The following is a 13,046-nucleotide window of genomic DNA, read 5'->3' on the forward strand; positions in this document are numbered from 1 at the left end:
GCTTATGTACCGGGGGCCTGCCTGCTATTCCCCCCCTGCACTGTGTATGGCTTATGTACCGGGGGCCTGTTATTCCCCCCCCTGCACTGTGTATGGCTTATGCACCGGGGGCCTGCCTGCTATTCCCCCCCCTGCACTGTGTATGGCTTATGCACCGGGGGCCTGCCTGCTATTCCTCCCCCCCTGCACTGTGTATGGCTTATGTACCGGGGGCCTGTTATTCCCCCCCCTGCACTGTGTATGGCTTATGCACCGGGGGCCTGCCTGCTATTCCCCCCCTGCACTGTGTATGGCTTATGCACCGGGGGCCTGCCTGCTATTCCACCCCCCCAATGTGTATGGTTTATGCACCGGGGGCCTGCCTGCTAAATGTATGTTGCACACAGTACGTGGGGTGTCAGGTAGTGGGTCGGTAGTTTATCAGCATGTGGTACCCCCGGTTCATGTGTTACTGTGAGTTGTGCAGCCAATTACTGGGGTGATCAGTCTCTTTTGGGGTTGCGTTATCTATAGGCTGGGCTTATCTATAGGGATAATTAGGGATATATGAGCCAGTGGGAGGCAGTATAGGGGGTGCTGTATGGAGAAGGAGGAGGGCTTGTACAGCGCTGCGGAATATGTTGGAGCTTTATAAATAAATGTTAATAATAATAATAAATGTAGAATCATTAGTATTTGCTGTTGAATTATTCTCCCTAAAAATTGAAGAAATGTAACTTAAGCTGCTTTTCAAGGCTGTGCGAGAGAACAAGCGGCAGCCAATCAGGAGCTGGGCAGACCTGACAGGGAACCACAGTTCATTGTTTCCTGTGTGAAGGCAGAGCTGTGATTGGCTGCCAACATCTAAAGCTGGCCATACATATAAAGATGATCAGGCCAGCTACTGTATGAGATCACAATGATGGGGATACAGGCCATTGGCTGATCCTGCCCAAACAATATCTGCCCAATCTCAGCCAGATATCGGTCAGCAGGCAGGAGGGCCCCATACATGGCTAGAAGGATGCGTATGGCCACCTTAACTGTACATCTGGGCAAAGGCCATTCCGGCCACGGGATTTCTGCTAAGCCCAGCTGGGAGCAGGCCCGGCTTTATCCATCATTGCCTACAGGGGGAGCGGGGCAGTCACAAACCCTACTTGCCCCTTTAAGGGAACAATGGAGAGGCTAAGCACACAGGGGGGGCTGCCAGTGCGCGGGGGGGGGGAAATGTGAGGGGGGAATGGGGAATGTGTTTGAACAATGGCACTTATTTGTCTCCGTGTAATCGCGTGCTGATAACCAGCTCATCGGGAGGCTTTCATGGCAGCCGAGTGTGGCCCTTTGCCCATTCTTGCCTAATCTCTAGTGTTCCAGGTGATTACAGCTCATTTCCTCCGCCGGGCCCAGCATTCCTCCCATTATCCACAGTCACATGGGGGCAAATGGAGGCTTCTCATTCCCCCCAGCATCACCGCCCAACACCTCAGCATGCTCTCTGTGGCACCCCAACCACTGGGCACCCCAACCACAGGGCACCACAACCCTAGGGCACCAGTGCTAGGGGCAGTGTATATAGGGAGCACATACCTATAGCCACCCTAAGGGAGGTCAGGCCACATGGGTGGGCAAAGCTACATCTCTCTGTAGGTAACATGGCCAGATAGGTATTACTACTGTCTGAATGTAGTAGCATTCCCTTAGTGGGCTATCCTGCATCTCCCCTACTATACCTGCTATGCCACAGCCCCAGTCCCTTCCCAGAGGCTATTATCCCCCCCCCCCCACTGCTACTATAGGCACCATCTCTCCCTACTATACCTGCTATCCCACAGCCCCAGTCCCTTCCCAGAGGCTATTATCCCCCACTGCTACTATAGGCACCATCTCTCCCTACTATACCTGCTATCCCACAGCCCCAGTCCCTTCCCAGAGGCTATTATCCCACTGCTACTATAGGCACCATCTCTCCCTACTATACCTGCTATCCCACAGCCCCAGTCCCTTCCCAGAGGCTATTATCCCCCACTGCTACTATAGGCACCATCTCTCCCTACTATACCTGCTATCCCACAGCCCCAGTCCCTTCCCAGAGGCTATTATCCCCCACTGCTACTATAGGCACCATCTCTCCCTACTATACCTGCTATCCCACAGCCCCAGTCCCTTCCCAGAGGCTATTATCCCCCCACTGCTACTATAGGCACCATCTCTCCCTACTATACCTGCTATCCCACAGCCCCAGTCCCTTCCCAGAGGCTATTACCCCCCCCCCACTGCTACTATAGGCACCATCTCTCCCTACTATACCTGCTATGCCACAGCCCCAGTCCCTTCCCAGAGGCTATTATCCCCCCACTGCTACTATAGGCACCATCTCTCCCTACTATACCTGCTATCCCACAGCCCCAGTCCCTTCCCAGAGGCTATTATCCCCCCACTGCTACTATAGGCACCATCTCTCCCTACTATACCTGCTATCCCACAGCCCCAGTCCCTTCCCAGAGGCTATTATCCCCCCCACTGCTACTATAGGCACCATCTCTCCCTACTATACCTGCTATCCCACAGCCCCAGTCCCTTCCCAGAGGCTATTATCCCCCACTGCTACTATAGGCACCATCTCTCCCTACTATACCTGCTATCCCACAGCCCCAGTCCCTTCCCAGAGGCTATTATCCCACTGCTACTATAGGCACCATCTCTCCCTACTATACCTGCTATCCCACAGCCCCAGTCCCTTCCCAGAGGCTATTATCCCCCCACTGCTACTATAGGCACCATCTCTCCCTACTATACCTGCTATCCCACAGCCCCAGTCCCTTCCCAGAGGCTATTATCCCCCCACTGCTACTATAGGCACCATCTCTCCCTACTATACCTGCTATCCCACAGCCCAGTCCCTTCCCAGAGGCTATTATCCCCCCACTGCTACTATAGGCACCATCTCTCCCTACTATACCTGCTATCCCACAGCCCCAGTCCCTTCCCAGAGGCTATTATCCCCCCACTGCTACTATAGGCACCATCTCTCCCTACTATACCTGCTATCCCACAGCCCCAGTACCTTCCCAGAGGCTATTATCCCCCCACTGCTACTATAGGCACCATCTCTCCCTACTATACCTGCTATCCCACAGCCCCAGTCCCTTCCCAGAGGCTATAATTAACCCTTAGTGCTACTATAGGTGCCATAGTATTATCCTTAGTGTTGTTACTATGGGGGTAGGGGGAGCCCGGTTGCTGCGGTGGGGCTGCCGGGAAGGGAAGGCAGGGGGAGCTGTAGAAAGGTACGAGTCTTATAGCACAGGCTCTGCTGTGTAAGGAGGCGGGGCTGGGCCGGGCATAGTTGGGGGCGGGGCTAGGCGGCGGGGGGCGGGACTAGGCGGCGGGGGGCGGGGCTCTGCCCAGTTGGCTATCCTGCGATCAGAACCGGAGCTGACACAGACAGAAGAGCGCAGTGAAACAGGAGAAGCCGCCGAGGCGCAGGGATCGATTTGCCTTTGGATCGGCCGGTACCATTGGATAGAGGAGGGCAGGATTGTACCCCGGGCAGGTTGGCATGTACAGTTGGCAGTGAGTGTGGGAGAGAAGCCCCCGGGCCGGGGCAGTTACCCGCGATGCATTGAGAGTTGCTGGAACTTTGCTGGGATCTTGTTACATTGTATCTGTTACACTGTTACACTGTAGCCTCACCGACCGGGATTATGTGGCCGCTTGTGGCAGCTGTGGGGGCTGACTGAGGGCCCGACCGACCGCGACCGACTCACACACTGGGGGAGCCGGGACTGCTCCCTAACCTTGGGTTCCCCCCATTCCCTGAGCCCCCCACCGGAAAATCATGAACTTTCTGCCGAGCTGGATCCACTGGGGCTTGGCTGTATTGCTCTACATACCCCATGCCCAGGTAAGTGCCACAGGGATGTGCCCTGCCGGGGGTATTACATGGGGCAAATGTGGCTTTTGCTGCTACACATTCTCAGTACTTTCCACAATGGATCAGAAAATACCAAGTGGAGTAATAGTATTTAATACTCTTCAGTTACCCACACTGCCCTGCTGCTATTATTATTATTATTATTTGTGGGTATTAGTGGTGCTGGTTGTCTAATTAGTCTGGAGATTGCTAGGATTCCTGCTCCTATGAGGAATGGGGACAGGGCTATGGCAGCAGCGGAGAGGCCCCTATGGAACTGGTTAGAGGGCAACGCTGTGGCTGGCAGCCTGGGCCAGAGAGACGGAGCATTGGGCAACTAACTGCAATAAGGGATCAGATTGCATCAGGATTTGCTTGTGGGGATCGCCCCCTAGCAGATGGGATCAGTGAATGCCGGGCAGGCGTAACGAGGGCAGTGTCGGGTGTGTGAGAGGGGCATCTCCAGGTAGCCCCTGCCGTATTTACTAACACCGGCTATCTATGAACAGATGGTCAGCTTCTCCGTACGATCCTCGTGCTGCTACTTTGTAACACTGCCACCATTCAGCGCTCCGTGTCCCAGTGTGGCACCGGGAGATGGCATGGCTGCCTTTGTATGGCTTTGGGAGCAGTGGGCATTGGAGCTTGTACCATTTGCCCTAGGGCACTTGTACCGACAAACTATTACTCCCAGGCTGTGTGGCACCGGGAGATGGCATGGCTGCCTTTGTATGGCTTTATATGGGGGACGTGGTGTTTGGGGGCATTAGAGCTTGTACCATTTGCCCTAGGGCACTTGTACCGACAAACTATTACTCCCAGTCTGTGTGGCACCGGGAGATGGCATGGCTGCCTTTGTATGGTGCTATATGGGGGAAGTGGTGTTTGGGGGCATTAGAGCTTGTACCATTTACCCTAGGGCACTTGTACCGACAAACTATTACTCCCAGGCTGTGTGGCACCGGGAGATGGCATGGCTGCCTTTGTATGGTGCTATATGGGGGAAGTGGTGTTTGGGGGCATTGGCGCTTGTACCATTTACCCTAGGGCACTTGTACCGACAAACTATTACTCCCAGGCTGTGTGGCACCGGGAGATGGCATGGCTGCCTTTGTATGGCTTTATATGGGGGACGTGGTGTTTGGGGGCATTGGCGCTTGTACCATTTGCCCTAGGGCACTTGTACCGACAAACTATTACTCCCAGGCTGTGTGGCACCGGGAGATGGCATGGCTGCCTTTGTATGGTGCTATATGGGGGAAGTGGTGTTTGGGGGCATTGGCGCTTGTACCATTTGCCCTAGGGCACTTGTACCGACAAACTCTATTTCCCTCATCTTCCTCATGATCTCATGACAAAGGAAAAAAAGTTCAGTGGAAATCTGAGTTGTGCCTAATTATATTGGGAATAGGGATTCTTAATGAGTCTGTGCCCAGGCGTCAGCGTGTAGAGCGTGAATTTAACCCCTGGCAGCAGCAAGAGTTAACAGCAGCAGTTCGGTGGCCTTGGCATATCCCCACAGCCGCGCAGGGGCTCCTTAAGAATTCATTTGAGCTGCCGGCCTGTAGCGCCTCTGCTATTCTTAGGTACACTAAAGAGTTAAATGTTGTCTTCCTATACATACCCACGGAGTAGGGTTCTGCCCGGCTCTGAGTGCAGGAGTTGTGGGGAAAGGAATATAAAACTGATTTCTACGCCGGCCATCAAGTCTATGGAATGACGGGTACCTATAGTAATAGTGAGGAGAGTAGTCTATATAGGGAGCAACTGCTGGGGGGCCCAGGAGGGGAACTAATAAGCATTTTCCATCAATTATTTGAAATCTTATTCCCAAAGTGTAGTGGCCCTTAAATTGATTTTCATGTGGGGCCCAATTCTAATTATGCCACTGGTTGCAGTACCTGAAGTATCAATGGGGTTATAGGGCAACAGCACCCATAGTAACAATGGGATAATGGCACATCATCACCTGTAGCTACAACGATGAGTATAGCACATGAGCACCTATAGTAACAATATAGATATTAGTATGGGATCACCTATGGTAACTATGGATATTAGTATGGGATCACCTATAGTAACAATATGGATATTAGTATGGGATCACCTATAGTAACAATATGGATATTAGTATGGGATCACCTATAGTAACAATATGGATATTAGTATGGGGTCACCTATAGTAACAATATGGATATTAGTATGGGGTCACCTATAGTAACAATATGGATATTAGTATGGGATCACCTATAGTAACAATATGGATATTAGTATGGGGTCACCTATAGTAACAATATGGATATTTAGTATGTGATCACCTATAGTAACAATATGGATATTAGTATGGGGTCACCTATAGTAACAATATGGATATTAGTATGGGATCACCTATAGTAACAATATGGATATTAGTATGGGGTCACCTATAGTAACAATATGGATATTAGTATGGGGTCACCTATAGTAACAATATGGATATTAGTATGGGATCACCTATAGTTACAATGTGGATATTAGTATGGGATCACCTATAGTAACAATGTGGATATTAGTATGGGATCACCTATAGTAACAATATGGATATTAGTATGGGGTCACCTATAGTAACAATATGGATATTAGTATGGGATCACCTATAGTAACAATGTGGATATTAGTATGGGATCACCTATAGTAACAATATGGGTATTAGTATGGGATCACCTATAGTAACAATATGGATATTAGTGTGGGATCACCTATAGTAACAATGTGGATATTAGTGTGGGATCACCTATAGTAACAATGTGGATATTAGTGTGGGATCACCTATAGTAACAATGTGGATATTAGTGTGGGATCACCTATAGTAACAATGTGGATATTAGTGTGGGATCACCTATAGTAACAATATCGGTATTAGTATGGGGTCACCTATAGTAACTATGGATATTAGTATGGGGTCACCTATAGTAACAATATGGATATTACTCTGGGGTCACCTATAGTAACAATATGGATATTAGTATGGGGTCACCTATGGTAACTATGGATATTAGTATGGGGGTCACCTATAGTAACAATATAGCTATTCATGTGGGGTCACCTATAGCGGCAGTATATATATATATATATATATATTAGTGTGGGAGCACCTATAGTAGCTATGTAGATCGCCGTATGGGGTCACCTATAGCAACAATATAGATTTTAGTATGGGGGTCACCTATAGCTACAATGTGGCTATTAGTATGGGGGTCACCTATAGCAACAGTGTGGATATTAGTATGGGATCGCCTATAGTGTCAATGGAGATATTTGTGTGGGATCACCTATAGTAACAATATGGATATTTGTATGGGATCACCTATATCAACAATATAGATATTCGCATGAGGTGGCCTATAGGAACAATTTAGATATTCGTATGGGGTCACCTATAGCAGCAATATAGATATTAGTATGGGGTCGCCTGTAGCAACAATGGAGATATAAGGATGGGACCACCTATAGCAACAATGGAGATATTAGGATGGGATCACCTATATTAACAATTTAGGTATTAGTGTGGGGTCACCTATAGTAACAATATAGATACTAGTGTGGGGTCACCTATAGCAGCAATAAAGATATTAGTATGGGGGGGTCACCTATAGCAACAATATAGACGGTAGTATGGGGGTCACCTATAGCTACAATGGGGATATTCGGGTGGGATCACCTATAGCAACAATGGAGATATTAGGGTGGGATCACCTATAGCAACAATGGAGATACTAGGATAGTAACAATATACAGTAGGTGTTAGTGTGGGGGTCACCTATAGCAACAATATAGATATAGGTAAGGGTTGCCTATAGTAACAATGGAGATATTCGTGTGGGGTCACCTATAGCAACAATGGAGATATTAGTATGGGATCACCTATAGTAACAATAGAGATGTTGGCACGTGGGAACCTATAATAACAATAGAGATATTGGCACAGGGGCACCTATAGTAACAATAGAGGCACCTATAGTGACAGTGTGAATGGATGTGCCCTGCCTGGGAGATGACATGTATCAAACAGGTATGGACCCTTTCATATCCGCGTTGCTCTGCTGTTGGTCCTTAAACGTTCATTAACACTAAGGCTGCCAGTTGGTGCTGGTACTGAAGCCCAGAGATAAAACCGTCCTGCCCTGGGGATACGTATATATGTATATATATAAACAGTGTATTGTACGTCTTACCCAGGGGGTACGTATATATAAACAGTGCATCGTCCGTCTTACCCAGGGGGTACGTATATATAAACAGTGCATCGTCCGTCTTACCCAGGGGGTACGTATATATAAACAGTGCATCGTCCGTCTTACCCAGGGGGTACGTATATATAAACAGTGCATCGTCCGTCTTACCCAGGGGGTACGTATATATAAACAGTGCATCGTCCGTCTTACCCAGGGGGTACGTATATATAAACAGTGCATCGTCCGTCTTACCCAGGGGGTACGTATATATAAACAGTGCATCGTCCGTCATACCCAGGGGGTACGTATATATAAACAGTGCATCGTCCGTCATACCCAGGGGGTACGTATATATAAACAGTGTATCGTCCGTCATACCCAGGGGGTACGTATATATAAACAGTGCATCGTCCGTCATACCCAGGGGGTACGTATATATAAACAGTGCATCACCCGTCTTACCCAGGGGGTACGTATATATAAACAGTGCATCGTCCGTCATACCCAGGGGGTACATATATATAAACAGTGCATCGTCCGTCATACCCAGGGGGTACGTATATATAAACAGTGCATCGTCCGTCATACCCAGGGGGTACGTATATATAAACAGTGCATCACCCGTCTTACCCAGGGGGTACGTATATATATACAGTGCATCGTCCGTCATACCCAGGGGGTGGGTATATATAAACTGTATCGTCCGTCATACCCAGGGGGTACGTATATATAAACAGTGCGTCACCCGTCTTACCCAGGGGGTACGTATATATAAACAGTGCATCGTCCGTCTTACCCAGGGGGTACGTATATATAAACAGTGTATCGTCCGTCTTACCCAGGGGGTACGTATATATAAACAGTGGATCGTCCGTCTTACCCAGGGGGTACGTATATATAAACAGTGCGTCACCCGTCTTACCCAGGGGGTACGTATATATAAACAGTGCATCGTCCGTCTTACCCAGGGGGTACGTATATATAAACAGTGTATCGTCCGTCTTACCCAGGGGGTACGTATATATAAACAGTGCGTCTTACCCAGGGGGTACGTATATATAAACAGTGTATCGTCCGTCTTACCCAGGGGGTACGTATATATAAACAGTGCGTCTTACCCAGGGGGTACGTATATATAAACAGTGCATCGTCCGTCTTACCCAGGGGGTACGTATATATAAACAGTGGATCGTCCGTCTTACCCAGGGGGTACGTATATATAAACAGTGCGTCACCCGTCTTACCCAGGGGTACGTATATATAAACAGTGCATCGTCCGTCTTACCCAGGGGGTACGTATATATAAACAGTGTATCGTCCGTCTTACCCAGGGGGTACGTATATATAAACAGTGCGTCTTACCCAGGGGGTACGTATATATAAACAGTGTATCGTCCGTCTTACCCAGGGGGTACGTATATATAAACAGTGCGTCTTACCCAGGGGGTACGTATATATAAACAGTGTATCGTCCGTCTTACCCAGGGGGTACGTATATATAAACAGTGTATCGTCCGTCTTACCCAGGGGGTACGTATATATAAACAGTGCGCCACCTGTCTTACCCAGGGGGTACATATATATAAACAGTGCGTCTTACCCAGGGGGTACGTATATATTAACAGTGCGTCTTACCCAGGGGGTACGTATATATAAAAAGTGTATCACCCGTCTTACCCAGGGGGTACGTATATATAAACAGTGTGTCTTACCCAGGGGGTACGTATATATAAACAGTGCGTCTTACCCAGGGGGTACGTATATATATAAACAGTGCATCTTACCCAGGGGGTACGTATATATAAACAGTGTATCGTCCGTCTTACCCAGGGGGTACGTATATATAAACAGTGCGTCTTACCCAGGGGGTACGTATATATAAACAGTGTATCGTCCGTCTTACCCAGGGGGTACGTATATATAAACAGTGTATCGTCCGTCATACCCAGGGGGTACGTATATATAAACAGTGTATCGTCCGTCTTACCCAGGGGTACGTATATATAAACAGTGTATCGTCCGTCATACCCAGGGGGTACGTATATATAAACAGTGTATCGTCCGTCTTACCCAGGGGGTACATATATATAAACAGTGCGTCTTACCCAGGGGGTACGTATATATAAACAGTGCATCACCCGTCTTGCCCAGGGGGTACGTATATATAAACAGTGTATCGTCCGTCTTACCCAGGGGGTACGTATATATAAACAGTGTATCGTCCATCTTACCCAGGGGGTACGTATATATAAACAGTGCGTCCACCCGTCTTACCCAGGGGGTACGTATATATAAACTGTGTATCACCCGTCTTACCCAGGGGGTACGTATATATAAACAGTGCGTCTTACCCAGGGGGTACGTATATATAAACAGTGCGTCTTACCCAGGGGGTACGTATATATAAACTGTGTATCACCCGTCTTACCCAGGGGGTACGTATATATAAACAGTGCGTCTTACCCAGGGGGTACGTATATATAAACAGTGCGTCTTACCCAGGGGTACGTATATATAAACAGTGTATCGTCCGTCATACCAAGGGGGTACGTATATATAAACAGTGTATTGTCCGTCATACCCAGGGGGTACGTATATATAAACAGTGTATCGTCCGTCTTACCCAGGGGATGGGTATATATAAACAGTGCGTCTTACCCAGGGGGTACGTATATATATACAGTGTATCGTCCGTCTTACCCAGGGGGTACGTATATATAAACAGTGCGTCTTACCCAGGGGGTGGGTATATATAAACAGTGCGTCTTACCCAGGGGGTACGTATATATAAACAGTGCGTCTTACCCAGGGGGTGGGTATATATAAACAGTGCGTCTTACCCAGGGGGTACGTATATATATACAGTGTATCGTCCGTCTTACCCAGGGGGTACGTATATATAAACAGTGCGTCTTACCCAGGGGGTACGTATATATAAACAGTGCGTCTTACCCAGGGGTGGGTATATATAAACAGTGCGTCTTACCCAGGGGGTACGTATATATAAACAGTTTATCGTCCGTCATACCCAGGGGGTACGTATATATAAACAGTGTATCGTCCGTCTTACCCAGGGGATGGGTATATATAAACAGTGCGTCTTACCCAGGGGGTACGTATATATAAACAGTGCGTCTTACCCAGGGGGTACGTATATATAAACAGTGTATCGTCCGTCTTACCCAGGGGGTACGTATATATAAACAGTGCGTCTTACCCAGGGGGTACGTATATATAAACAGTGTATCGTCCGTCTTACCCAGGGGGTACGTATATATAAACAGTGTATCGTCCGTCATACCCAGGGGGTACGTATATATAAACAGTGTATCGTCCGTCTTACCCAGGGGGTACGTATATATAAACAGTGTATCGTCCGTCATACCCAGGGGGTACGTATATATAAACAGTGTATCGTCCGTCTTACCCAGGGGGTACGTATATATAAACAGTGTATCGTCCGTCATACCCAGGGGGTACGTATATATAAACAGTGTATCGTCCGTCTTACCCAGGGGGTACGTATATATAAACAGTGCGTCTTACCCAGGGGGTACGTATATATAAACAGTGCATCACCCGTCTTGCCCAGGGGGTACGTATATATAAACAGTGTATCGTCCGTCTTACCCAGGGGGTACGTATATATAAACAGTGTATCGTCCGTCTTACCCAGGGGGTACGTATATATAAACAGTGCGTCCACCCATCTTACCCAGGGGGTACGTATATATAAACTGTGTATCACCCGTCTTACCCAGGGGGTACGTATATATAAACAGTGCGTCTTACCCAGGGGGTACGTATATATAAACAGTGCGTCTTACCCAGGGGGTACGTATATATAAACAGTGTATCGTCCGTCATACCAAGGGGGTACGTATATATAAACAGTGTATTGTCCGTCATACCCAGGGGGTACGTATATATAAACAGTGTATCGTCCGTCTTACCCAGGGGATGGGTATATATAAACAGTGCGTCTTACCCAGGGGGTACGTATATATATACAGTGTATCGTCCGTCTTACCCAGGGGGTACGTATATATAAACAGTGCGTCTTACCCAGGGGGTGGGTATATATAAACAGTGCGTCTTACCCAGGGGGTACGTATATATAAACAGTGCGTCTTACCCAGGGGGTGGGTATATATAAACAGTGCGTCTTACCCAGGGGGTACGTATATATATACAGTGTATCGTCCGTCTTACCCAGGGGGTACGTATATATAAACAGTGCGTCTTACCCAGGGGGTACGTATATATAAACAGTGCGTCTTACCCAGGGGGTGGGTATATATAAACAGTGCGTCTTACCCAGGGGGTACGTATATATAAACAGTTTATCGTCCGTCATACCCAGGGGGTACGTATATATAAACAGTGTATCGTCCGTCTTACCCAGGGGATGGGTATATATAAACAGTGCGTCTTACCCAGGGGGTACGTATATATAAACAGTGCATCGTCCGTCTTACCCAGGGGGTACGTATATATAAACAGTGCATCGTCCGTCTTACCCAGGGGGTACGTATATATAAACAGTGTATCGTCCGTCTTACCCAGGGGATGGGTATATATAAACAGTGCGTCTTACCCAGGGGGTACGTATATATAAACAGTGCATCATCCGTCTTACCCAGGGGGTACGTATATATAAACTGTACGTCTTACCCAGGGGGTACGTATATATAAACAGTGCATCGTCGGTCTTACCCAGGGGGTACGTATATATAAATAGTGCGTCTTACCCAGGGGGTACGTATATATAAACTATACGTCTTACCCAGGGGGTACGTATATATAAACAGTGCATCGTCCGTCTTACCCAGGGGGTACGTATATATAAACAGTGCATCGTCGGTCTTACCCAGGGGGTACGTATATATAAACAGTGCATTGTCCGTCTTACCCAGGGGGTACGTATATATAAACAG

General features: G+C 48.0%; 1 protein-coding gene across 1 annotated transcript in view; it reads left to right on the forward strand.

Moving 5' to 3' along the window:
- The first annotated feature begins 3,439 nt into the window (after positions 1–3,439).
- vegfa (vascular endothelial growth factor A) overlaps positions 3,440–13,046 on the forward strand; it is a 38,366-nt gene continuing 28,759 nt past the window's right edge. The window contains 1 exon segment of the mRNA NM_001114232.1: positions 3,440–3,886. Within this exon segment, the coding sequence (NP_001107704.1) occupies positions 3,821–3,886 (66 nt within the window). The 5' untranslated portion in view covers positions 3,440–3,820.

The sequence above is a fragment of the Xenopus tropicalis genome, chromosome 5, assembly GCF_000004195.4.
Source record: "Xenopus tropicalis strain Nigerian chromosome 5, UCB_Xtro_10.0, whole genome shotgun sequence".
NCBI lineage: Eukaryota > Metazoa > Chordata > Amphibia > Anura > Pipidae > Xenopus > Xenopus tropicalis.